General features: G+C 39.0%; 1 protein-coding gene across 1 annotated transcript in view; it reads right to left on the bottom strand.

Annotated features, from left to right (window-relative positions):
* KIF14 (kinesin family member 14) overlaps positions 1–18,653 on the bottom strand; it is a 52,169-nt gene extending 33,516 nt beyond the window's left edge. The window contains exons 1-13 of the mRNA XM_077772086.1: positions 17,542–18,653; positions 15,610–15,864; positions 14,824–14,911; positions 12,740–12,838; positions 11,913–11,965; positions 10,826–10,856; positions 9,953–10,060; positions 8,982–9,098; positions 8,398–8,513; positions 6,912–7,084; positions 5,201–5,348; positions 4,884–4,947; positions 2,035–2,219 (exon numbers count right to left, since the gene is read on the bottom strand). Of these exons, the coding sequence (XP_077628212.1) occupies positions 2,035–2,219; positions 4,884–4,947; positions 5,201–5,348; positions 6,912–7,084; positions 8,398–8,513; positions 8,982–9,098; positions 9,953–10,060; positions 10,826–10,856; positions 11,913–11,965; positions 12,740–12,838; positions 14,824–14,911; positions 15,610–15,864; positions 17,542–18,653 (2,549 nt within the window). The remainder of the gene's footprint in view (positions 1–2,034; positions 2,220–4,883; positions 4,948–5,200; positions 5,349–6,911; positions 7,085–8,397; positions 8,514–8,981; positions 9,099–9,952; positions 10,061–10,825; positions 10,857–11,912; positions 11,966–12,739; positions 12,839–14,823; positions 14,912–15,609; positions 15,865–17,541) is intronic.
* Positions 18,654–27,572: the final 8,919 nt, after the last annotated feature.

Here is a 27,572-nt window from a genome sequence, read left to right as displayed (position 1 = left end):
GAAGAGGAAAAGGACCTGAAGAAGGGGATTTGCCATACAGATACAAAGACATTATAAAGCTCAAATAATTAAGACTATGAAGAGTATTAGTGAGAAGAAAAAGACTCCTTTACTTTCGGAATTTTTTAATATGAATGCTACAGATCCCAAAAGCATCAACCATACAGTTTAATATATGATACTGGGAGAATTGGTGATTCACTTGGGAAATAAATGAATTCAGACCCCTACTTCACACCAACCAAAAAAACTCCAGACTACGCAAGGACTTAAACGTGAAAGCAAAACTTCAAAACATCTAGAAGAAAATTTAGAACATCTCTATGACCTCAGTGTGGAAAGGATTTCTTAAACAAGACACAACTGTTGTAAAGGGAAGACATTGATGCTATGTACTACAATAAAACGAAGAACTTTGATCCATCTTAAGGCACCATAAGAGAATCCAACACATAAAACAAAGGCTTGGCAATCAGAATATATAAAGAACTCTTACAAATTACTAAGTAAAAAACAATCCAACTACAACACAGACAAAGACATAAATAGTCAAGTCACAGAAACACAAATTAGTGGCGCCTGGGTGGTTCACTTGATTAAGTATCCAACTCTTGATTCTGGCTCAGGTCATGATTTCACAGTTCGTGAGATGGAGCCCCACACTGGGCTCCATGTGCTGAGAGCCCAGAGCCTGCTTGAGATTCATTCTCCCACTCCCTCTCTCTCTGCTCCTCCCCACTCACTCACTCTATCAAAATAAACAAACATTTAAAAAAGAAAGAATACTAAAATGGCCAATAAATACATGAAAAGACCATTAGTCAAAGAAATGCAAAAAGAATCCACAATGAGATACCATATCATGTCCCAGACTGGCATAAATTAAAGTCTGAGATACCAAGCGTTGACAAGGATATGGAATAATAGGTACTCTCAATGCCAAAGGAAGTAAAAACTCATAATCATTTTGGAAAACAATTTGAAATTGCTTTGAAGTAAAATTGAATAAGAACATAACCCTACAATCTACTCTCTCAAGTATTCTTAGGCATAATCTAAGAGTGTTTCCCAAACTTTAAAATTTATTATTATTATAGCATAATTAGAAAATCATAATATTTATACAGTAGATCAGGGTAAACAGAAAGGCTACTCATAGTTAGATATGATGAGTCCGGTAAGTTAGGCCTCCCAAGTTCCTACTGGCTACCACTTGAGGGCTCATATCTCAGTGTATCATCTGAGAAACTCACTCTAGAAAAACTCTTCCCATTTACACCCAGAGGCATGTATAAGGACAGAGCAATGATGTGGTAACAAAAAATTAGAAACAATCCAAATGTCTATCAAAAAAGAGATAGATTGTAATAATGTAAAAGATAGATACATACACCCAATAAGATACTTCACAGCAGTAAAAATAAAAGAACATCAACATGAACGAACCTTGAAGACAATGTGGAGCCAAAACAATTTACATATATTATTATCCCAACAATATGTATGTACATCATTCAATTCATATGAACAAAATTCACATCAAACAAAAAATTTTTAATTTGTCAGTCCAACAAAAAGTCTTGCTATATAAGATGGATAGAAGTTTAGGGTGCCTGGCTGGCTCAATTGGAAGAGCATGGTGACTCTTGATCTTGGGGTCATGAGTTCGAGCCCCACAATGAGTGTAGAGATTACTTAAAATAAATTTGAAACAAAAAAAGATGGATAGAAGTTAAGTTTCATGTCAATGATTGTAATACCAAGAAAAGAAATGATCCCTCAACCAAGAGATCACATACACAAAAGAGAAATAGAGAGCATTACATTGTACCTCTCATTGAGAGTAATTAACCTATCTTCCTTGTGGAACACTCAGAATGTCAGTTTGTCTTGGCTAAAAGATGCATTTGAAGAATTATAGCAAAGAATCAGTATACACAAATACCTTACGTGAAGGACACCATACATTAGCAAGATACAGGAGTCTACTAAAAAATGAATAGGTGCCTTCTTATTTTTAGAAGAATGACATACCAGTGATCGTCAGCAATCAGCACCCCAGATAATTGAATATCATGGCTTGAGTCTGGTTTATACTTTCCAACTGTCGTTGTTCCTTCTTTTATCATATATAACAGCATCTCTGATAGCTGAGGATCTTCATTGAGATTGACAAGGTTTGGCAAATGGTTGTCCATTTGAAATGTAATTCCTGCTTTCTAGTAGAGACCGGAAAACAAATTAACCTTAATGACAAGCATCAAATGATTGAATCCACCTAAAATAAATGGTTGATGTTAAACATTAAAATCACTGTATGTGAAGTCTCAATAAAGGTTTCTTAGACTCTCTACGTCATGAATTCCCTATGACTCTTACCATCATATTTCTTAGACTTCTAGAGTTATGCTGACCTTTCTTTGATCTTCACCATCCTCAGCCCTCTCATACACCAGTCCGTCACCCCCAAACTGTGCCTATTCTTCTTAGCTGATTCTCTTTAGAGTGGGTCAGTTCTTCTTGTTGCGTCTGCTGCAATCACCTTAGTTCACATCCTTATCACCTCATACTTGAACGATGCAACAGCCTCCTGACTGCCCTGTTAACAATGACTCCTGTTTTCTGTCCATCTTATATCCTATACTAAATTAACGCTCCTGAAAGGGTATTCTCAAAATGCCAATGTCCTGATCAGTTTCAACCACATCCTACTTCACACAGGATAAAACAAATTTCTTGGCCTGAAAATCAATAAACTAACCATAACATATCCTGCCAATTTTATCTCCCTATGACCTTATACAAACTGCTTGTTCCAATAAAACTGATTTACACACCCTCTTCTGAACATACCTTAGACTTTTATTCCTTTACTCTCATATAATTTTCCTTTCCTAGAATGCACTCTTCTTTTTTTCTACCTATCAAAATCTTGCCCAAACTTCAAAGCCAAATCTTCAAAACTCAAATCTCACTTCTGTGAAGCTGGACTGACCATCACCAAGGGATATTCTGCCTTTCCCCTCAATTCTTATGATACTTTGCCTACCAATCATTTAAAATGTCTCCTTCACTGCTAATACCTTTGCCCTTGACCCATGCTCTGTCATCTCCCTTTAGAACCTCATTCCATTAAAGACTTTTGATTCCTATAAAAGTGTTTAAATCGGGGCATATGAGTGGCTCAGTGGGTAAAGCATCTGACTCTTGGTTTTGGCTCAGGTCATGATCTCACGAACTGAGATCATGTCCTACATAAGGCTCTGCACTGACAGCCACAAAGCCGGCTTGAGATTCTTTTCCTCCCTCTCTCTTTCTGTCCCTCCCCTGCTTAGGCTGTCTAGCTTTCTCTCTCAAAAATAAATAAATAAATAAATAAGTTTAAGTCTCTTCCATCCTTTAAAGACACAAAAACAGAAGGAATAAAATAAAATTTCCCCACAATTTCACAGCCCCTTCTTCTGACTCCTACAATTCCCATTTAAAGTTTTCAGAGCTTACATGTATGGCTCTATTTCCTTAGTCATTCCTTAACTGTCACTCACTGTCGTCTGACTCCTATGACCACTACGATGACTTCACAAGTTCACAATGCAATGCACACATTTCAGAAACTAGGCATCATTCTTGACCTTTCCATTTCTCTCAACACATACGTCCAAAACACCCTCTGTGCCTACCAATTTTACTGTCTTTCTAGCTGTTGAACCCAGCTCCTCCACTAGATATTCCCCCTGCCACTGCCTTCCTCCAAGCTCTGACCATCTCTTGCCTTAAACATGGCAACAGCCTCCTAAATAACCTTTCCCAGCGATCATCAGTCTTTCTTCCCTCAAATCCACCATTACCAGAAGAATCTACTAAAACACAAGCCTGCTCATGTCATGTCACCCCCTTTCCACTTAAAGCCCTTCGGTGGCTCCTAGTCACCTAAATTCAAGTTCCTCACTATGTCATGATCTGAATCTTGCATCTCACTCCAGTCACAGTGTTAATATACAAGTTCTTAATTTGGTGGACATACAAGCTGTGTTGTCCCTCCATGCTTCTGAATATGGGACTTGGCTTAGAAATCCTGACTTTGGTAGCCTGACAAAATCTTGTCTCTTTCTCTTTAAAGTCTTCCTTAATAACCATCCTCATCAGAGTTAATTACTCCTTCCCATCTCCTGCTTTCTACCTTCTATATGCTTTTCATTGCATTAGATTGAACTACAGGACACTCCCAGTGTTCAACCATTTTTCACCTAAAAAATGGCAGTGTCATATGGTTTGACTGAGTCAAGTCAGACTGCATTTCAGCCATCTATTTACATTTTGTAAACCTCCTTTCAGATCACATGTTCTCTGAGAGCCAAAACTACATTTTATTCATCTTGGGCCACCCCCATGCCCAGCACAGCATAAACAGTTAATATTTGTTGAACCAAAGTAAATAGAATTAGATGGTTTGTTATATTTTAACTTTCCAACACAGCTACAGGCTCTAAGTAATCACAGTCTTGATCTCGACACTTCTTTTTTTTTTTTTTTAAATGTTTTATTTATTTCTAGGAGAGAGAGAGAGAGAGACAGCGTGAGCAGGGGAGGGTCAGAGAGAGAGGGAGTCACAGACTGAAACAGGCTCCAGGCTCTGAGCTGGCAGTCTGCACATAGCCCGATGCAGGGCTCGAACCCACGAACCGCGAGATCATGACCTAAGCGAAAGTCGGACGCTTAACCGACTAAGCCACCCAGGCGCCCCTCGACACTTCTTTACACTACTTCTATTTACGGTGTTGCTATGAACACAGTCAGTATGCAATGAGTATTTGAGAAATTAGATTTACGTATTTACTGTCATCTTTATTTTTCAAATCAGTTTAGAGAGTTGAAATTGATACCTGTAACTCCTTTGTTTCTTGAAGTTTTCTTTTCTCGGCTTGTTCAAATTTTTCTTTCCATGCTCTTTCCAAAGACAAAATAATGGAGTTAAAAATATCCAGACACGTAATATTGAGAATCCAAAAACCATCAATAAAGATTAGGAAGCCATTCAGAATACTTAACAAATGACGGTCTGGGGGGACGGACTGCTCTTTTTATACAGAAAGTAGGGAAACAGAGCCTCCCAAGCTCCTCCCTCTCCCCCAACTCCAGCTCCACCACTGCAACAACTCCAGGCCACACACTGACATCTGAGGTATGGACTACATCCCACCTGTGCATCTCCGCCATGTCTCTCTCCTGCTGATGCAGTTTCATTCTTAAGGATGTAATCTCTTGCCGGCAGAGCCTATATCGTTCAGGGTCAATATTTCGACTGTTTCTTTGAGCAGCTTTTAGCTTTTCAATTTCTGCTTTCAATTCTAAATATTTGTAAAAAGATGCATGATTAATAACATTTGATATGTAATAACTATCACAGTAGGCTTAATCCTCCAATCTAATTTTAAATATTTTAAATATTTTTTTAATTTTGAATATTACTAAACAAAACAGAATATTTGCAGAAATCAATTTTACTTTACTTACATTACCTATAAATCTCTACTTAACCTGAAAAAGTGCTCCCATATGAATGAATTCCCCCCTCATAAATGGTATGGCCATATAATGTAGTGGCCAAAGTGGGACACTTTTGGGGTGCCTGGGTGGCTCAGTCAGTTAAGCGTCCGACTTTGGCTCAGGTCATGATCTCACGGTTCATGGGTTCGAGTCCCGCTCAGGCTCTGTGCTGACAGCTAGCTCAGAGCCTGGAGCCTGCTTTGGATTCTGTATCTCCCTCTCTTTCTGACCCTCCCTTGCTCATGCTGCCTCTCTCTCAGAAATAAATAAAACATAAAATTAAAAAACAAAAACAAAAGCAAAGTGACATACTTTTGAGAAGGAAAGGCAGCATTATTCATCACCCTGAGACAGCAGACATAAACTAGGACTGTCCCATTAAACCTTAGTCATAAAAACATGTTTGATAAAAATCAAAGATTTTTCAAGCTGGAATTCAGAATACTTATTTTTAATGAAAACAGCCCTATATGTGAAAGAGAGGTGAATCCAAAAGACAGAAGATGGACTGTGATATAGTGAACTCGTTCTTCTCTGGCCTTCCTCTCTGAAGTAGCTATTCACCCTCGGCTGCTCAAAAGGCCAGAGGACAAAGGACTATGACAAGATGGTAGTTCCACATAAGCCAAGAGAAACTGCACAAATCAAGGGTTCCTAGCAGGAACCCTTGGGCTCAAGCCCATCCTTAGCAGGTGATTCCCAAGAGATAAACAGAAAGCAGTATTTGCATAAATGAAGTTAGGCCTTTGCTAGAAACTCAAGCCTTTAGATCACTATCTTTTATTTATTTTTTTAATTTTGTATTTTATTTTATATATAGAGAGAGCACATGAGCAGGGAAGAAGGGCAGAGGGAGAGAGAGACAGAGACAGAGAGACAATCCCAAGCAGGCTCCACGCTCAGCACGGAACTTGATGCAGGGTTCAATCCCATGACCCTGGGATTGTGACTTGAGCCGAAATCAGGAGTCAGGTGCTCAACCGACTGAGCCACCCAGGCAGGTGCCCAAGATCACTATCCTTAAGATCAATGAACTAAGTAAGAGCAGAACTGACAAACAGAATGGCAATGGAGGAAAGGAAATAATAATATATAACATTATTGTTATTCTGCTGTACGCATCTATGGCTCAGTCTGTAAGATGATTTTTCTACTTGCCATTTCCCCTTTACCCACTCTCTATTTTCCATGCAGTGTTCCTGATGGTTTCTCCCTTACTCCTTATTCTCTTTCCCACTGTCCTTCCATCCACCTCACTTCTACCATCACTGTAGAATGATGACTAGAATCTATTATCAACAAGTATTATAAAAAAATTAAATTATAAACAAAATAACTTTTTACATTTTTAGAAAAATAGTTACCTCTAATTAACTTAGCATTCATATCTTCATTTACTTTGGCGATATTGATTATCATACGGGCTTGGCTGGCATATCTAAGTGTGCTTAATGTTTCTTCAATGTTGTTGGCAGCAGGACTGACTGTAGCAATCATTGCAGTTTTTGAGTTTCCACCCAGACTTTCTTTTAACAGCCTTCAAGGGAAGTAAGTTATAGTTAGACTTTGCTTCTACAACTTAATAGCAGTGATTAAGTATCTAGAAAGCCCAAAACAAACTAATAGGGTATATAACACAGTATTATACTCTTCACTCAAACACCAATCAGAACTTTTTTTTTTCTTAATAATCTCTATGGCCAATGTGGACTTGAACTCATGACCGTGAGAACAGGAGTTGCATGCTCTACCAAGTGAGCCAGCCAGGCACCCTACCATTCAGAACTCTTTTGATATTTGTAGCTACTTTTAGATCTCATGAACGTTTTATTTTCTCTTACACTTTTTATATTGTTTCATGAAACAATAACCAGTGCAACGATTTTAAAATATGGTTAACCATCAAGTATTTAGTAAGATACCTCTCCCCTCTCCCCAGGCTAGACTATGAGCTACTTCGGGAAAGAAACTATGTTGGTCATCTCTGTGTTTCCAGCGTTACCACAACCTTTCTGAATGGGTGCTCAATAAGTATTGAATATAATGAATGGACATATAACAAAAATTTTGTTTTCTACTATATGCAAAAGCCTCATTTTAGAGGAAAAAAGATAGTATGAGACTAAAAGGCCTATCTTTATTAATGCAGAATGAATTTCACTATTCCTTAACTTTCCAAAAGCACATGCAAAAACATCAGATTTTCCCTTAAATGTTTTGAGGTGACAACTACATTCTAATAAGTCAATTATACAGACACATTGCTGTCAAGTAGAGATACAGTCCTTAACAGAATTATATATTAATGCTTATCACAAGTGGATATTAAATCTATACAGATGTAGTTTAAACATAATGTATCTGATTTATGAAAACATATTCATTAATGAAAACACTTATTGAACACTTAAAATGCTAGCCAGTGTGTGCCAAACAAACAATTTCACCTTCCACACATACCAACATGCTTGGTGATATCATCTATGCTCAAACATTAAACATTAAGCACTAAAAATAGTAAGTATAGTAATAGCTATTTACACAAATATAGAACATACTATGTATTAAGAGTTTTACATTAATTAATCTTCACTGTAACCCTAAAAGGTAGGCATTGTTATTACCCCATTTTACAGAGTAGGAAACAGACTAGAGTATTAAGGATTAGACCAAAATCATATAGCTTTTAGGATCCAGAGCTGAGATTCAAATCCACGTAGGCTGGCTCTAGAATCACACTGCTAAGCACTTCTTCTCTGTCCCAAGCCTACATGATGTCAGTCAATTGTTCTTTTTCCCACAGCATTCACTATATTTTATACAATTCTTTGTACTTCAAAAGATACTTGCCATGTAAGAACAGATTCACGGTAAGGTATAAAACCTCTCTTCTGGTTTGCTTGTTCAGAAAGTGCAGATATAACCTTTCCCAACGTGAGCAAGGACTTGTTAATACTCACACCTTCCTGCATACAAGGTAAAAACACCTAATTTAAAATAATTGGTCAGCAAAAAATATATTTCATAAAATATATTCCTTCCCTCACATAATTTCTGAATAAATATTTTCTACCATAAACCATCAACTTTTTATAATTCAAAATTTACTAATTTTCTTTAAAAAATAAACATAACCAAAAGGGAAAGACTTCTTTTTAAACCACAGCAATGCAATCTATAAACTCTAATAAAGATTTTTTGTTTTTGTTTTTTATTGTGTTGTTGCTAAATATATTTGGTTTGCAATCTCCTAAAGATAACATCCTGGGGAATAAGTTTGATCAAAATCTGAAAGCCTCATGTTTTTTGTAAGGATTTTATTCCTTTAATTAATCTCTACACCCAATGTGGGGATCAAACTCACAACCCTAAGGTCGAGTCGCATGCTCCACTGACTGAGCCAGCCAGGTGCCCCACAAAAGCCTCATATTTACCTTCAGTCTCTCTCCACTAGTTTGAGCTGTGGAGCAGCGCTCGCTGCCCGCCAGGTCTATCAAGTTTATCCGACTTGTTATTCTGTGATCATGTTCTTCACCTTCCACAGATTCTATCTGTAGCAAAATGATATTAATATGTCATAAGTTCTTCTATGAGTTGTTATCAATGTAAGTCTTGAAATGGGAAGTTATACAAGATTACAGGCCACTCATTTATTTTTGAAACTGTCCCTTCATGAATCTGTGATAGTTTATAATGCATACATATTCAAGAATACATGGAGCAATGATTGCATTATGCCAAAATAAAAGAAATGACTTTAAAGAGATAAAAGGTCACAACTACTCTATTAAGAAAACAACCATAAATAGAGAAAACAAGTAATGTACACAAAGGTGTCATTTATCCCAGCATTAAAGCAAGGTATTTAAAAGCAATACAAATGTCCAATAGTAGAGAAAAACTTGAGGAAGTGGAATAGTCAATTGAATCTTATACAGCTATGAAAAATGATATTTGGCAAATAATTTTAATAGCATAAAATTGTTGCAGATCTTGTAAATTTGTTTAAGTATGATTATAAAACAACTAATATATACCAAAATCTTTAGAGAGGCTTTATTTGAGTAGTGGAAGCACTGGCTGAATTTTCTTGTATCTCTGACTTTCTGATAGGTGTCTCCAAATACTGTATAATTGTCATATATTGATAACATATTGTCATATATTGATATGATAACATCAATAGCATAAATTAATGTCACGTTATTGATGTTTTAAACAGTAAAATAAACCCTGCCATATATATACTAAAAGTCATTCAGTTATTGTGTATACTCAAATCCAATTATGTTATATATTTATATTACTATACTCTTACCTTTAATTTAAAGAATAAAACAAGAAAAACATAAAACCTGAATATATTTGCTATCTTCCCTAAGAAAATAATCAACAAAAAGAATACCTTGGTCTGGGTCATCACCAGGGTAAAAACTGAATGCGATCGGGAGCTTTTATCATTCATACCAGTAGCAGCTGTTGCTCTCTGTTTATTTCCCAATTCTAGCCAACTCTTGGAGGAAAGAAGAGAGGGGAGTCAGAACTGCAAGCTAAAATTTATTGGAACAAATTAAGGAACAAAAAAGTTAAGTAAGCATGTTTGGTAACATATATGCTTTATAATCTGTTTATAAAATGAAATAAGTATTTATAATAATTTATATTCCCATTGTCAATTTTGTTTCCATCACAGATTTCTGAATCAGGAAATCACACTTTTTTTTTTTAAGATTCTATTATGTTTGAGTAATCTCTACACTCATCTTGGGGCTCAAATTCACAACACCAAGATCAAGAGTTGCATGCTCTACCACCTGAGTCAGCCAGGAAAACCATATTTTTAAAATGCTATTTTAATAATTCTAAGCTACTATGATGGTCAATTTTTAAATTTTTTTTTAATGTTTTATTTATTTCTGAGAGAGAGAGAGAGACATTGTGAGCAGGGGAGGGTCAGAGAGAGAGGGAGACACAGAACCTGAAGCAGGCTCCAGGCTCTGAGCTAGCTGTCAGCAAAGAGGCCAACACGGGGCTTGAACCCATGAACTGTGAGATCATTACCTGAGCCGAAGTCAGACACTTAACTGACTGAGCCACCCAGGTGCCCCAGAAGAGTAATTCTTTTGATTAAAGTTTAGCAAACAAAATCAGCTCATAATGAATTAACAAGATTAGCCTTTTACTTATGCAAGTAGTAATTGAGAAGAAATATTCTTATGAACACTTAAGATTATGATCTTTATCTAGTGGAAAGAGGATAAAATGCAATCAATCTTACCTGGATATCAGAGTAAGAACTGACAACATTCCTGTTTAAAAAAGTAAAAAGAAAAAAATCAATTTTACTGATAATTACACTCTTACTCTCATAATATAATAATAGCCTCTCCATTACATTATTACCCTTTAAAAGACCACAATCAAATAATTCATAGATATTATTATATTGATTATCACAGAATCTTTCACTATCTCCATTCTTGAAGGGTGGAAAATAAAATGCTTTAGTTTTACCAAAAAGGATGATTTTTTTTTAAATATTTTATTTATTTCTAGGAGAGAGAGAGACAGCGTGAGCAGGGGAGGGTCAGAGAGAGAGGGAGTCACAGACTCTGAAACAGGCTCCAGGCTCTGAGCTGGCATTCAGCACAGAGCCCGACGTGGCGCTCGAACCCACGAACTGCGAGATCATGACCTAAGCGAAAGTCGGACGCTTAACCGACTAAGCCACCCAGGCGCCCCCCAAAAAAGATGATTTTAATTAATGAAGCAGCTTAGCTCTTAACATTATAATTTTCAAGTCTAAATCATGAGACCCAAACATAACACTTGATGTATATACATGGGAGTGGGTATGCTGGTATGTACAGATCTTAACATAATCCCAGATTTATTAAATGGAGCTGAACCCATTCCTAATCACTTTCCTTTTCCTTTAAGAAAGCATTTGGAGTGTTGGAAAGATGAAGTAAATGATGCTTAATATGTTTCACACTCTCAACAATGACCTTATCTTATCACCTTCTCCCCTCTTCAGCTTCAAGTAATAGATATACAAAGCAACTCAAGAGGGAAGGCTTAACTTAATGGGGAAAAGGCAGGGGGTAGGGAGAAAAATCAAATATTTCATATACAGCATAACTAACACTCTATGCCAGGCACTTTACAGGTGCTGTGAAATACATAAACAAATACAAAAACAAGCAGTGCATACTCTAGTTGGAAAGAGAAGGAATAATTAACTCAATAATATTAAGAGTAGAAGACTAAATCGTTATCCGGGGTTTCAAAGTTGTGCAGGCAAATGAGAACAACATTCACTCTATTCATTTCTCCTCCTGACTCTTGCCGAGCCAAACACTTACATTGACAGAGCTTCAACATATGGTCCAGAAACAGGATGCTCCCTTACTCTCAGCTAGTAGAAGCAAACGTTAGCATTATTAAGGGCATGACAAATACTTCATATAAAATATAATTTTAAATTTTTTTCTATATTTTGAGTATAAGGCAAAGAGCTTTGCCTTTACCTGACCCACAGGTTCTCACAAACACAGATCTGTAAGGCATTAAGATATCACTTCAATCTCCAAACTATTTTGTAATCACACAATATGCCACAGTTCACTGTAGCATCAAATACCTTACTAGTTCTTTATTATTAAGACCTGCAGTGGCTGTTATCTCTATGCTTTTAAATATCTTTCTAAACTAGGCTCAATAAATTTCAGACAGTTAAAATTGTTTTCACTTTTACATTACACATTTTAAACTTTGTAACCAGGACTGTTATCAATTTGCTAAATAATCTGATAAAATACATACTCTATAATAACAACACAATTTTTAAACTTCTGTTTTTTTGGCTTTATAGATTTTCAGGGATTTGGCATTTGACTTAAGTGGTTCAACTAAATTCTGGAGCAAACATTTTATCTTTAATTTTTATACAACATTTGCTTTAAAAGAGGCTAAATTTAATACCTAATTTAATTTCCACTAACAATACACTCAGCTTACTTACTATTTACTTATTTTAAGTAAATCTAGACTGTACATTCCAAGCATTGGCTATCATTTAACAGCAATTTTAGTAAAAATGTAAGCCCTCTAGATCATCTTGAGAACCAATATAACTATATGCATTTACAAAAACAGATTAAAAACAAATCATAAATTGTTTTAATCTTACTGGTTGCTTTCTCTGCCCGTTTTCACCTTTACAAACCAGAAGGTCATGAATTTTTTCATTATAAACTTCAAAAAAGCTCATTTCAAGGTGGTAGCTAACCTGGTAGGAGGAATAGAAACATGACATCCAACTTATTTTAAAAGCCCTTGAGGTTTTTTTTGCAAATCATATATCTGATAAAGTTCTAATATCCAGAATATATAAAGAACTCTTACAACTCAACAGCAAAAAGACAAACAACCCAGTTAAAAAATAGGCAAATTACTTAAATTCTCCAAAGGAGATAAGTTCTACTTACTCAAATCTCTCAAATGTTTAAGCCTACAGTCACTGACTTAATCTAGCTCCTTGTCATGTCTTCCTTACACAGTTTACAAGCCCCACAGCTGATCTCTTTGCATCCAGTTCTACTTCCTTCCAATCCATTCTCCACACTGCAGCCAGAGCTATCTTTTTTTTTTCTTTTTAAGAGCAAAGATGACCTCTGACTTCCCTGCTGATCTTCCATAGCCATTTAGATTCCTGGAAACATGGCTTATAAAGTCCTTCACAAGCTGAGTTCTGTCTGCCTCTTTCATTTCATCTCTTGTCACCCCCCACCCTCAAATTCCATGCTTAAAGCAAAGTAAACAATTTATAGGTTTCCAAAGTCTCTCTACTTTGNAGGAGAGGGACATGAGAGAGGGTGACAGAGGATCTAAAACAGGCTCTGTGCTGACAGCTTCTGTGCTGACCTGTATCGCCCAATGTGGGGCTCGAACTCCCAAACCACGAGATTATGACCCAAGTCAAAGTCCAACACTCAACCAATTGAGCCACCCAGGCACACCCCTCCCACTTTCTCGCTTACAAATCTTTGCACACACTGCTCCCGCTGCCTAGAATGTCCTGCCCCCTCTTCACCAAACTAATAACTGCTGTTTCTTTAAAAAATAATCTCAGTTGTTCCCTCATCCAAGAAAAATTATCTCCCTCCTGTCTTATATATTCTCACAGCACACTGTTCTTACTCTATCACAGTACTTATTTTCATTTATTTAACATTAAATTGATTGTACTTGGTCGTTTACTGGTTCATTTCTCCATCACATGCTCTTAACTACATACTTTTAACTCCATACTCCCAAATCTACCACAATATTTCCCTTATTTCCCTTACCATAAGAATCACTAGCGGAAGAGGCACCTGGATGGCTCAGTTGGTTAGGCATCTGACTTTGGCTCAGGTCATGATCTCACAGTTCACGATTTCAAGCCCTACGTCATGCTGTATGCTGACAGCTCAGAGCCTACTTCAGATTCTGTCTCCCTCTCTGCCCCTCCCCTGCTTACGTGCTGTTTCTGTCTCAAAAATAAATAAATGCATTTCAAAAAAAAATCACTAGGGGAGAATTATGAAAATTATAAATTCCCAGCTGTAGCCCAGATCGACCAAATCAGAATCTCCAAGAGATTTTTAGCGAGTACACACACACACACACACCCACACACACTCTCAAACACACAAATGAAAAACTGCCCCTGACATATTCCTGGTAATTCTTATGATCAAGGAAATTTAGGAGAAGGTGATCTAATAGACTGCGTGGCAAACAGCAAATGCCTAGTGACTACTTGCTCAATGTATGAATGAACAAGAAAAGGAAGCCAGTACTATCTTTTCAGGTGTCGTGCAGTGGAAAGAGCATAAATTTTGAAGTTGAATCTGGATTCAAACTCCAGCTTCACTACTTCATGCTGTTCTGAAGTTAATGCCTGCTGTCCTTAGTTATGTCTGGTACCTGGCTGACTACAGAGAAACATATAATGGTATTTAACTGGCACATTGTAAGTTGCTACACATACGTGAAAGTAATATAGGAGAAACAGCTAGAGAAGACAGAGGAGATGATCCTTCCCTCACCACCCACCAAGAGGAATTTATTCTGAAATTTAGAATCTCCAACCTCTCCTCAACTCCACTGTTGCAAAGGAGAATGATCTAGAAATTAGAATTACATTTTCCATTATTTCCTTAGTGCCAATGACTCTGATTTTAATTTGATTGGACTGTTTTCCAGTTTGGCTTACAGATGAGAACATACCTCTTGGGTTTGTTTTTTGGCTACTTGAGCGAAAAGATCTTCACAAAACCTTGGAATTATTCCCGGCTCCTCACTAAGTCCCATCATCCTGAAAGATACATAATGATTGGGGTGGGAGGGAGTTGGATAAAATTAGCATTTTTTAAATTCTTTTTGGGGAAATGGGTTTGGGAGTGAATGAGAAGCAAGCTAATTAAACCTCATTAATATCTAATAATATAGGCTCTGAAGCCAAATCTTCCTGCGTTCAAACCTTGATCTCATCACTTATTAGCTCTGTGGCCTTGGACAGGATACTTAACCCTAGTAAACCTCAATTTCCTCGGGAATAAATAGGAACTACCAGAGGGTTGTTTCGAGAAAGTGTAAGCAGAATCTTTAATATAGTTCTTGAAATATAGTAAGAATTCAGTAAACATTAGCTACTGTTAAAATTCGGAGTATCTCCTTCTAGGGCAAGTATACCATACTATTTATCAGGTGACTTACTTTTTAATTCTCACAAGAATGCTTACAAAATAACCTCTCAGGGCTTTGGTTCACACAAGAAATAGAATGTACAGTCAAAGAGGCCATCAACACTTACAGGGCAAACAGTATCTTGTGCATAAGCTGAAGCCCAGAGGTTAAGTAACTTGCCCAAGTTTGCAGAACCAATATATGAAATGGATGAGATTTGAGCCCAGATCTGTGTGGTTTTGAAGCTAAGTTCTTTCTATCAAACCATGCTGTTTCTCACCAAAGGCTTAAACGTTTCTCAGTAACTGTACTCAGAATAAAACTTACGTATATGATTTCCCAGAGCCAGTCTGGCCATAAGCAAAGAGACAGGTATTATAGCCTTCAAAGGCTCGTTCCAGGAGTGGGGCTGCCAGGGTCTCATAAACAGTTGTCTGGCTGGCGTAGCTTGAATGGGATTCGTCAAAAGACCAGAATGCAACATCATAAATAAAATTATAAACTTGTTTCATGTCGGGATGTTCCACAGCTATTTCTTCCCCATTCAGGAAGACCACCTGGGATGCTTTTTCAACCTTCTCTCTTTAAAAAGAAGCACAAAGAAAAATACTGTTACTGTAATTATTTTGAGCATTTTTCCCATGGAAATATAATAATTACCTCAAAACCAATTAAATATAACATTCCTGTAGGGCAAGATAATTCTTTAGTTTTCTGTGGACAGTGTAGACCAGCTAACATAATTACAGTGGGTTTCCAAAATGTGTGTCCTATACCTCCAGCTGCTACCACTTAAAGGGCAAATGGAGTTCCAAATCTGCTGTCTGAAAAATTACCCTTAATTTACAGGCTTTTCCATCTTTTTCCCCTTTTCTCTTGGGCACTCCCTTCTCCCATCCCATCTACTATAATCTACCTATACTCTTCAGTATAAATCTGAAAACTTTTTAACATAAATAAATTGTGTAGGTACAGATCTATATGAAGCTGACATGAAATGCAAATATAATTGCAACAAACTCAGGTAAGTATAATTTCAATCATAAATCTCCTTTGGCTACTAGCTACTGTTACTGTTAACCCAGAGGTCCCTCCGTTAAATTATCTCCCTAAATATCATGCAGCTTCATGTCCATCCTTCTTCCATCTCAGACTCACATAGAAATCCTTCCCTTGCTCTACTTTTGCAGAAAAAAGTTATCAGTCCTTATCTGGCCCCAGATATCCCTTTTTGTCCCAACTCTGCTTTAGATCAGAATTCATCCTGGAAACCATCTGCCTCATCAATCTGACAAATATCCCTCCACCCGGGCTATAAACACAGTGTACAGGGCTTGTATGATGAATCTCGAATCGGGCACTCATCCCTTACTAAGTTCTCTCCATCGTGGGGTTTGTTTCTCCCGGCTCTGTTCTTTCTGTTGCCTCTCATCCTATCATGATTCTAGAGGCCTTTGAGGCATCCCCAATCTCTCTCCAGTCAACTCACCCTCAGTTCTCTCACTTATCACTAACCCCACATTTTCACTAACAGGCTTTAAAGCGCTGTGTAACTTGCGGCAAACTATTGACGCTTTAGGTTCAAACTAGAGGCTCCTTCCCATTGCAGTGGCCACCATATCCTCTCATATCTTGCTTAGCTGTATGAGTCAAAAACTACCAACTCTCAGGTTTTTCACGGTCACCCCATAAGATATTCAAAAATAATCAGATGCCACATTTGTGTCCCTCTTTTTCAACCCGACCTGTAATCTGTGATCATCTCACACACAATCACCTTGGAGAGAGATTTTTTTTTTTGCCATCAAAATCAAATCTAATAAATCACTACTTTTATAACTACTATAGATCAAGATGACAATGGGGATGCGTCTACGCTGGAAAGGGTTTTGGAAGGACCTCTACAGGGAATAAGTGAGCAACCAAGCACTCTTTTTAAGAGAAACAGAGAAGAGCCCACCATATCTTACAGGTTTGAAAGCAGCCTGCATTAGAGACTTAAGTCATTCCGACTTTTTAAAAGCAGTGTATCAGAAGAAATTTACATTTGCAAAACCCAGTGACTTCGCTGTTTTAATTTTACAGCCAATCATCAAAAATCATCAGGGTACTACGACTAAACCTAAAAGTGCTCTCTACGTAGAAATGTGGCCGCCACGTTTGAAGATACAGTAATACACTCACTTTCCAAAAGCAGAGAGGAATTAGGCACATTAAGTGTCACTAGCTAGGCCTTAGATGTTAAAAGGTGTAGCATACCTCTTGCTGAAAGGCCTCACCCGTACTGCCACTGTCACTTGACTGTTCTCCACCTTTAAGGGGTCTGTTTCTGTAGAGGGGTTCCGACCGGCGGCTTCCTCTTCAAGAGGGAGTGTATTTTCTCGTGACCTTTCCCTTTCGTTTGCAGGAAGAGAACTTTTTCGCTTTGGTGTAGCTTGCAGGCTAGGCATCCTCCTTCTTAGGAGCGGCGGCACAGCCTGGCTCAGAGGCTGTGGCGTGCCACACTTCGGTGTCAGCCGGTGTCCTGCGATATATTTTGTAGGTGTTCTCCTTTTATCTAAGCTTTCAAATTTATTTGAAGATTTTGTAGTGTCCTTCCCAATACTTCTGTGAGGTAAGCTCCCGGGCACCTTGATGTTCACCTTGCTCTGAAGAGGTCTGGTGGCCAAGTGTCCCGAAGGAACAACTTCAGTCTGACCCTGGCAACCAGTGGGTGCTCTATTACTTAAGTACTTAAGCGCCACCTTTTCATTTGCCCCAGTGGGGGCCAAAAATGTTGCTTTGTGTTTTTCATCCGCCATCATCTCAATGCCTTTTGGGTCCTCTGCTAAAGGTGCCACCGAGGCAACACAAGAGTTTTCATCTTTATTTACAGTCGTTATGTCTGTACTAGATTCCAGCCAAGCACGATCGGCTTCTGCCGCACGTCCCACCTTCTGTGTTGTTTTCCACTTTTCCCCACCACCTGCTTGAGCTGTTTTCCGCTTTTCCATGGAGTCTGTTTTAGCACGCCGCTGCAACGTCAGCCGCATGGCCGTCGTGTTTCCAGTGGAGTCTCCCAACTCACTGCCAAGCAAAGATGATTCTTTGCCCCTCGTAACTCTTCTCTGAAGGGCCAATCTTTCTCCAGGGTTAGGGGCCTGGGGTCCATCTCCTGTTTTTTTACAGGCAGAAATAACATAGGTACTATTTATGTCTCTGATTTTCCTTGCCGATCTCAACAACGGATCATCGTTTTCACATTCTGTCCTATCCGATGTCAAATGCAACTTAAGTCTGCTACTCTGGACGTTCAGCGAGGAACTCTTTGGGGAAGAAGGTATACCAAGGATACCGCTGTTGTCTCTATTACCTGCAGTGTATGCTGACATTGTGGCAGCGAGTTGTTTAAAAAAAGAAAGTCTGTGAAGAACCAAAGCTCTTTAGGCGTTCCTTTGACTTCCAGCCATATTTTATGTATCAGTTTCCAAAATTATCTGCTACACTGTAAAAAAAAAAAATTAGATTACATAGACTATAAACAGACTTGAAAAAATAGAAGTAACTTAGGGGCGCCTGGGTGGCTCTGTCCCTTAAGCATCCAACTTCGGCTCAGGTCGTGATCTCCTGGTTTGTGGGTTCAAGCCCTGCATTGGGCTCTGTGCTGACAGCTCAGAGCCTGGATCCTGCTTCTGATTCTGCGTCTCCCTCTCTTTCTCTGCCCTTGCCCCACTCATGTTTTGTCTCTCTGTCTCAAAAATAAACATTAAAAAATTTTTTTTAATATGAGAAACTTTCATTGTGAAAGTAACTTCCCAGAGTAATACAATAGGATAAACCACAGTCTCCTCCTCAGATACTACTCCCAAGCAGTTTCAGACAAATCTCTGCCATCAAAGAGCTTACAGTCATTATGCAATAAATATTTACTGAGTGCTCATTATGTACCAGGCCTTCTGACAGATACTACAGATTTCAAAAACAAGACCCTGTTCCCATTTCCTTAGTCTAGAAAGAATACACATATAACCACAGTATCTGGCCAGAGGTGCCGAGTGACTTAAAAGATGTATAAAGCGCAGGTCCAAGAAGATATATGAATGGCCAACAAGCACATAGAAAAGATGCTCAACATCACTCATCATTAGGGAAATGCAAATCAAAACTGCAACGAGATACCACATCACACCCATTAGGCTGGCTACTGACACAAAAACAAGTGTTGGCGAGCACTGGAGAAATTGGTACCCAGGTCACTATAGGTAGAAATATAAAATGGCACAGCCAGCATGGAAAATAGTATGGAAGGTCCTCAAAAAATTAAAAGCAGAATTACCATATGATCCAGAAACTCAACTTCTGGATACACAACCAAACGAACTGAAAGCAGGGTCTTGAAGAGACATTTGTATGTGTCCACAACAGCTTATTCACCATGACTACAACATGGAAGCCACCCAAGTGTCCATGGACCAGTGAATGGTTTTACCAGAATGTGGCATATACATACAACGAAACTTTATTCTGCTTTAGAAAGAAATTCTGCCGTCTACTACAACGTGAATGAACCCTGAAGACATAATGCTAAGTGAGCTAAGCTAGTCACTAAAAGACAAATATTGTATAATTGCACTCATACGAGGTACTTAGGGTGGTTAAAATCATAAAGACAGAAAGCATAGTGGTGGTTGCCAGGGGCTGGGGGCGGGGGAGAAGGAGAGGTTACTGTTTAATCAATGTAGAGCTGCAGATTTACAAGATGACAAAGGGTTATAGGAACGGATGGTGGTGATGGCTGCACAACAGTGTGAATATATTTAAGGATACACACGTTAGAATGTACACATAAAAGTAGATAAGATGATAAATTGTATTTTAACACAGGCGACAGCAGCAGGAGTAGGAGAAGAGGAGGAGGCAGGGGGACGGAGGGAGGGTCTGTCAGCAAAGATTTGTACTGAAGTACTCTCTGTTTGCAGATTAGGAGAGGAACTAATAGAAATCCTAGCACCTAACACAGAGGCTGGAGAAAGCATTTCGATACTACCTGTTGCATGTATGTTAAATACAGGACTACGTCATGGAGATTAGTTTGAGAGGTGTCACAAAACAGAGTATTCCCAAATAAGTAGGGCTGACAATAAATACAAGTACTGTAAATTAATTACTTGTGTTGAGAAAAATTATACAAGATTAGGTAAGTGGAGAGCTTGCCCTCTAGCAATTAGACAAAGAAGTAGACAGGTGTGTGTGTAAATATGTCAACACTATCTCTCCGGCATTAAGGTTTAAAAGAACAAGAACAGTAGTCACAGCTTTTATAAAAGGCCTGGCTTCTACTCAACTCTGCACCAACCTGGGTATATTGATATAAACAAGTCTTTAAATTTGCATGCCGGGTTCTAACTCGTAAAATGACACTTGCTCAAACTATTCCGTAGATGATGCTATTGCGGCATAAAATAATGGAAGTTAATCTTTAAATAAGTCTTTTAAAGCTCTAAATNCTACCTATTAGGGAAAGAAATGTAATGGCAAGAAAAGGTTCCGGAAATTCTACGGCAGCTAAAAACTATTTGCTACTTACGCTAAGAGGGCTTTTTGTTTGGGAGGTTTCGCCAAAGAGTTTTTAAAGGAGCGGAATGAAGAAATGAAGAGAAGGGAAAAACCGTCACAACCCAACCCAGAAAGATCCCCGTGGATGGGTTCTCAGCTAGTCACTCCGAGGGCAGGGACAGCGAGTGTACCTCTTGATGTCAACCGACTNGTCCCTCGGGGGCCCCTCCGCCGCCGACCCGGATTCCGGGGAGGCTGGGGGACCCGAGCCAAGGCCTCCGCCCGCACCTCAGCGGTCGCCGGTAGAGAAAACGCCCTCTGCCCCCACAACACCGACACTTCGCCCCTCCGCACGGATCCCTACTCTCCGAGACCTCCCCAGGAAGTCTCCGCGCCACTCACAGCCCCCACGACCGTATCCCTCGGTGGCTGCGATTTGAATGGGCGCCCTGCATTTTGATTGGCTGTTGGACGCGGCGTCGGGCACCGCGCCCTCGCTTCCTCCCACCTCCAGGAAGCGCCGCCGTTAAGTCCCAGGGAGTCTGAACACGAGACCGACCGCCCTCATCTCCTAGGCAACGGGGCCCGCCCCTCCCCAGGCTCAGCTAACGCGTGGAGCTTGGGCCCCTTTAAATCCGACTGGAGGGAGGGAGGAATTGGATTCTGAGTGGCAGGCACCTGGCATCCCGCTAAGATGGCTTTTTTTTTTTAAAAAAAAAAAAATGAGGGACAGAGACAGAGGGTGAGAGAGAGACAGGGGGTGAGTGGGAGAGGGCAGAGAGGGAGACACAGAATATGAAGCAGGCTCCAGGTTCTGAGCTGTCAACACAGAGCCCTAAACAGGGCTTGAACCCACAGTCAGAAGATCATGACCTGACCTGAAGTCAGATGCTTAACCAACTGAGCCACTCAGGCTCTCCTAGGATGGCTTTTTTTTTTTAATGTTTATTTGTTTTTGAGAAAGAGACAGAATGCGAGTGGGGGAGAGGCAGAGAGAGAGTCACACACACACAGAATGCGGAAGCAGGCTCCAGGCTCCGAGCCATCAGCACAGACCCCGACGTGGGGCTCCAACACACGAATAGTGAGAACATGACCTAAGCCGAAGTCAGACGCTCAACTGACTGAGCCACCCAGGCGCCCCTAGGATGGCCTTTAAACAACAAGAGTGATAGTGACCCTTTTGTCAATCCACAATGTAAAAAAGTCTGTCCACCTTAAAATGAAGTTGTAAAAATGGCTGTTTGTACTCGAGCTAAACATAATAATTAACGCCTTTCTAGTGCTGTATTTCCTATGCAATGCATGTAGGTAGAAAGTATACTAAATGTCTTACATGGGATTTTTTTTTCATTTATTCCTGAATATTTTATGAGGTAACTATGAATATCATGCCCAGTTTCCAGATGAAGTTTACAGTTAAACGTTTTTCTTTTTGCTTAATTAAAAAAATTTTTTTCAGCAAAAGTATTTTTAAAAGGCAAAAAGTGCAGGTAATAGAAATGTATTCAATGGGATACAAAGGGAAGTCAACTATATATAAAAATTGAATGGATGATAAAGTACTCATTGTAAAACTAATGCTAAAAATCATTCTAGGGGTGCCTGGGTGCTCTGTCAGTTGAGTTTCTGACTCTTGGTTTCAGCTGATGTCATGATCTCATGGTCCTGAGATGCAGCCCCAGCTTGGGCTCCCTGCTGGGCATGGAGCCTACTTGAGATTCTCTCTTCCTCTCCCCCACTCAGGCACATGTACACTCTCTCTGTCTCTCTAAAAAAAAAAATTTCTAAAATTTAGATTAAGGTAGAGAGAAACCATCAAAAAAAAGAATATAGTATTTATCAGATCTGTGGGAAAATAATCATTCAGTTTGTAAACAAAAGTACAGCAAAGAGAAAGATGGACAATCTCACATATATAAAAATTTAAAAATTATGATTCAAAGTAATAATAATGAAATTATAAAATGCAAGCTAATAAGACAAATATATTAAATATGACAGAAGATGAAAACATTTCTTTCAAGTTTGTAAGAAAAATAAGTTTATAAGTAGAAGAAAGAAAACAGAATAGAAAAATGGGCAATAGTATTTCACACAGAAGAATCAACCTATACACAAAATTAATTCATATGAAAATAGAATGTAAACACCTAATCATTAAATACAAGTGTAAAAAAAAATTAGTTACAAGTAAAAAAATGTTTTTTAAATTTCAGTGCTGGTGATTTAGTATCAAAATTAAAAGTATAGAGGCACCTGGCTGACTCAGTTGGTAGAGCCTGTGACTCCTGATCTCAAGGTCGTGAGTTTGAGCCCCACATTGGGTACAGAGATTACTTAAGAAAAAAATCTTTAAAAAAAATTAAAAGTATACATTTCTAGTGACAGAAATGGGTATCCTTCTTGAAGGCAGGGACTATATCTGTTTATTTTGTAGCCTTAGTGCTTAATGTAAAATAAAGCCTGATATACAGTGGATGCTTAATAAATATTTGTTGTGTAAACCACAAATCCTTCTAGAAAGCAATATGATAATGTATTGGAAGAAACATATTCTTTGACCTAGTAACTGTACGACACAAATTTATTCTAAGAACATATTTCAGTAGAAACCAAAAAGTATGCAGGAAAATTGTCTATCAATATTGGCCCCAAACTGGAAAAATTCTCAATGATCAAACATGAGGGAATGCATTAAGTGGTTAAAATGAGAAAGAAATAAATCCTATTAAAACTATCAAGTGTCTATTGAGGTTATAGTTATGAGTTAAATAGGACCCCAGACAACGCATGGCCTATGAACCAAATCATAATCTGCCCCCCAAAACTATAAGCCCCAAATGAAACTGCACCTTGTCTCACTCTTGTCTTCCCAAGGGCCTGACCCTGAACTGTCAGAGGACCTTCAGGGAAAACTAGCCACACTTTTCTTAGTCACTTTTATTTATTTATTTATTTTTTAAAGATTTTTTTTTTTTTTATTTCTAGGAGAGAGAGAGAGACAGCATGAACAGGGGAGGGTCAGAGAGAGAGGGAGTCACAGACTGAAACAGGCCGCAGGCTCTGAGCTGGCAGTCAGCACAGAGCCCGACGCGGGGCTCGAACCCACGAACCGTGAGATCATGACCTAAGCGAAAGTCGGACGCTTAACCGACTAAGCCACCCAGGCGCCCCTCTTCTTAGTCACTTTTAGAAGCTCCCCCAGTTTAACTCCAGCTGCAGAAATAATACTCCACAGAATCAAGGGCCACCTGTGGGCCATCTCCAGGTTATATGAGAGGAATTTTGATGTTTTATTTATTACACTGAGGTGTACTTCTCTCCTCAAATCCTGTCCACAGCTGACCAGAAGAGGTCACTTAATTCTGGGTGCTGCAGGTTCCTCATAAGGAAATTGAAGACGATAATGCTACCTTACCCTAAAGCGTTGTAATGAGGATTAAATTAGATAATGTATGCAAAGTGCTTAGCATAGGGCCTGGCAGAGGATTAAGGCTTGGTAAATGTGAGCTGCTAAATTGCATAGCTTACTAGAACTCTCCAAAACGCTGAAAAACCCTATTCAAGGCTAGTGATGAGAAACTGGGATCATGCACGTTAGAAGCTCTCTGTTGTAATAATGATACATCTTATTTTATGAAGGATGAGGATTATGATTTAATCCCTAGAAATATCCATGAGCTGAAATAGTCATGTTATAATGGACTCACTGTACTCTTAAAAATCAAAAGAGCAATGAAAACCCATCTTCAAGAGGGAGCGGTGCTAATCTCAGTTTTGCTCCAATTTGATTAATTTTTTTAGAACTTTAGATTTTGTAGGCTTTTTCAAAGAAGATAAGGAAAGGGAGTCTAGCAGCACCTGGCTGGACCAGTAGGTGGAGTGTGTGACTCTAAGTCTCTGGGTTGTGAGTTCGAGCCCAACGTTGCATGTGGAGATTACTTAAAAATAAAATCTTTAAGGGGCACCTGGGTGGCTCAATTGATTAAGCATCTGACTTCGGCTCAGGTCATGATCTCACAGTTCGTGAGTTCGAGCGAGCTCCATGTCAGGCTACATGCTGACAGCTCAGAGAGCTTGGATCCTGCTTCATATTCTGTGTCTCCCTCTCTCTGCCCCTCCCCTGCTTGTGCTCTGTCTCTCTCTCTCTCTCAAAAATGATAAACATTAAAAAAATTTTATAATAAATAAAATCTTTAAAAGAAAAGAAAAAAAAAGAGAATCTGGAAAATGTAGTTTTGGCCAGCATAAGGTTCATAGGGTGAGTGAACTGAATGGACGTCATTTTATTTTAAGGCTCAGCTTTCTGAGTCAGTGGCTAGCATCTGCCTGACTAGGGGCGTAACACGTCTCCAACACCCAAAACGAGCTGGCCATGTGAGAGCCCTGCTCTCCAGTTCAGGCAGAGTGTTTTGTTAACGCCAAAACAGCAGCCCTTTAATAATGCCTTATATTTTCAAATCTGTTTTCAAATTTGGCTCACTAAAATAATAGTTCCCTCGGGGACACCTCGGTGTCTCAGTCGATTAAGCATCCAACTTCAGCTCAGGTCATGATCTCACAGTCTATGAGTTCAAGTCCCGCATCAACACTCATGCTCTGTCTCTCTGTCTCAAAAATGGATAAACATTAAAAAAAGTTTTTTTAAATAATAAAAGAAATAATAGTTCCTTTGAGAGACTAAAGTCATGAAACCTGCTTGTCACTCATACTGCTTTATCTGTCTCTCAACTTTGGCTTCTTTAATCTGTAAAATGAGGTACTACATCAACAATTGCTAGAAAAATCAAATTAGATAAAACATGCAAAAACAATTTGATAAATGTGAAACATTACTGTTTGTAAATTTATATTGATAGGTGTTTTGACCATATACAGTTAACTGTCAAATATATTTATGAGAATTATAATCAATAATGTAGGGCGTCTGGGTGGCTCAGTGGGTTGAGCGTCTGACTCTTGATTTGGGCTTAGGTTATGATCTCGGGGTTGTGAGACTGAGCCCTACTTCCGACTCTGAGATGAGTGCAGAGTCTGCTTGGGATCTCTCCCCCTCTCTCTCTACACACACACACACACACACACACACACACATATGCACACACGCATGCACTCTCTCTTTCTCTCCCCAAAACAACAACAAACAAAAAAATCAATAATGTATATGAAAATTGCAAGCACATTGCTTGGAACAGAAGTTCTCCATACGTGAACTAAGTCAGAACCAATTGCGTCATCAGTCATCTAAGCTAAGTCTACTGATAATATTTTTTCTTAGTTTCCAATCTCATCTACCACCAGCTACAAACTTCCTTCCCTTTATTTCAGCCTTTATTTAGCTCAGGCTTCAGAGAAATCAGTGTCCTTCCTGCTACTTAGGGCCAGTCTCACACTGTACCCTGGATTCATTTTCTCCATCACCTAGCGGCCTCCCTACATCAAGTATCTCAATTTCCTTCCATTTTCAGCATCTCTCTCATCTGAAAATAAATAAATAAATAAATAATAAATAAATAAATAAATAAATAAATAAATAAATAAGAGGGGTGCCTTTGTGGCTCAGTCTGCTAAGTGTCTGACTTTGGCTCAGGTCGTGATCTCATAGTTCATGCATTCAAGCCTCACATCAGGCTCTCTGCTGTCAGCACAGGGCCTGCTTCAGATCCTCTGTCTCTCTCTCTCAATGCCCTACACTCTCTCTCTCTGTCTCTCTCTCAAAATAAATAAACTTAAAAAAAAAAGAAAAGAAATGAAAAGAAAAGATGCCCCACCTCCACAGCTCTTCCTGCCCTCTGGCTCCTTCTCTTCCTTTCCATCCCTCTTCCTGTTGACGCTCCCTTAGAGAAGGGCATAGCAGATGTAGAGGGGTATGAGGCACATTGGATTCATGTGGAGGTGGCTGCATCAATCAGGGCTGTTGGCCTGGGCAGCTGGAAGTGGTAGAAGCCATAAGGAAAACACAAGATGGTACCCTAAAGAAAATGCTGCAAAGTTAAGTCTGTCATTTAAACCAAGAAAGAAGCAGGGGCCATTGAGTTCCCAAATAATCAGGTTTCCAACAAACACAGGAATAGAGCTAAAGGTTAAGAACAAAGGTGCAAATAGAATATGGGAGTCTGGGACTTTTCCATGGACACAGCTGAGATGTCCATGGTTCTTTCTGCTTGGAGGCTAACCTCACAGTATGAGGTTGGGTCAATCATGACAGGGCCAAGCACAGAACACTCTTCTCTTCATGTGAGTTTCTTGAAGGCCAACACTTCCTTTCTGTACTCCCCTAACCCTCCCTTCACTTCTCAGTTCACTGCCAACTAACTTCTACCCCCACTAACTCACCATTATGATGACAGTGAGAGGCAAGAGGGGTGCAATTCTAACCCATGAGCCTCAACACTGAGCAGAGCTCTGCTCTACAAAAAAGTACAGACACACCCTCCCTAAGGTCACCAATCACCTTACTGTCAGCTCTAATAAAAGCTGACCCTCAGACCTTGTATGACTTAACCTCTCTGCAGCATTTAGCATGATTGGTCATGTTTCATTTTATTTATTTTTATTTTAAAGATTTTATTTTTAAGTAATCTATACAGCCAACGTAGGACTCAAAGTCATGACCCCGAGATCAAGAGTCACGCATTCTGCCAATTGAGCCAGGCAGGTGTCCCTCCTCACTCCATTTTATTTATTTATTTATTTATTTATTTATTTATTTATTTTTACAAATAGTTTATTGTCAAGTTGGTTTCCATATA

The sequence above is a fragment of the Crocuta crocuta genome, unplaced genomic scaffold (assembly GCF_008692635.1).
Source record: "Crocuta crocuta isolate KB4526 unplaced genomic scaffold, BGI_CrCroc_1.0 scaffold318, whole genome shotgun sequence".
Taxonomy (NCBI): Eukaryota; Metazoa; Chordata; class Mammalia; order Carnivora; family Hyaenidae; genus Crocuta; species Crocuta crocuta.
This window is presented reverse-complemented; position numbering and strand designations above follow the sequence as displayed.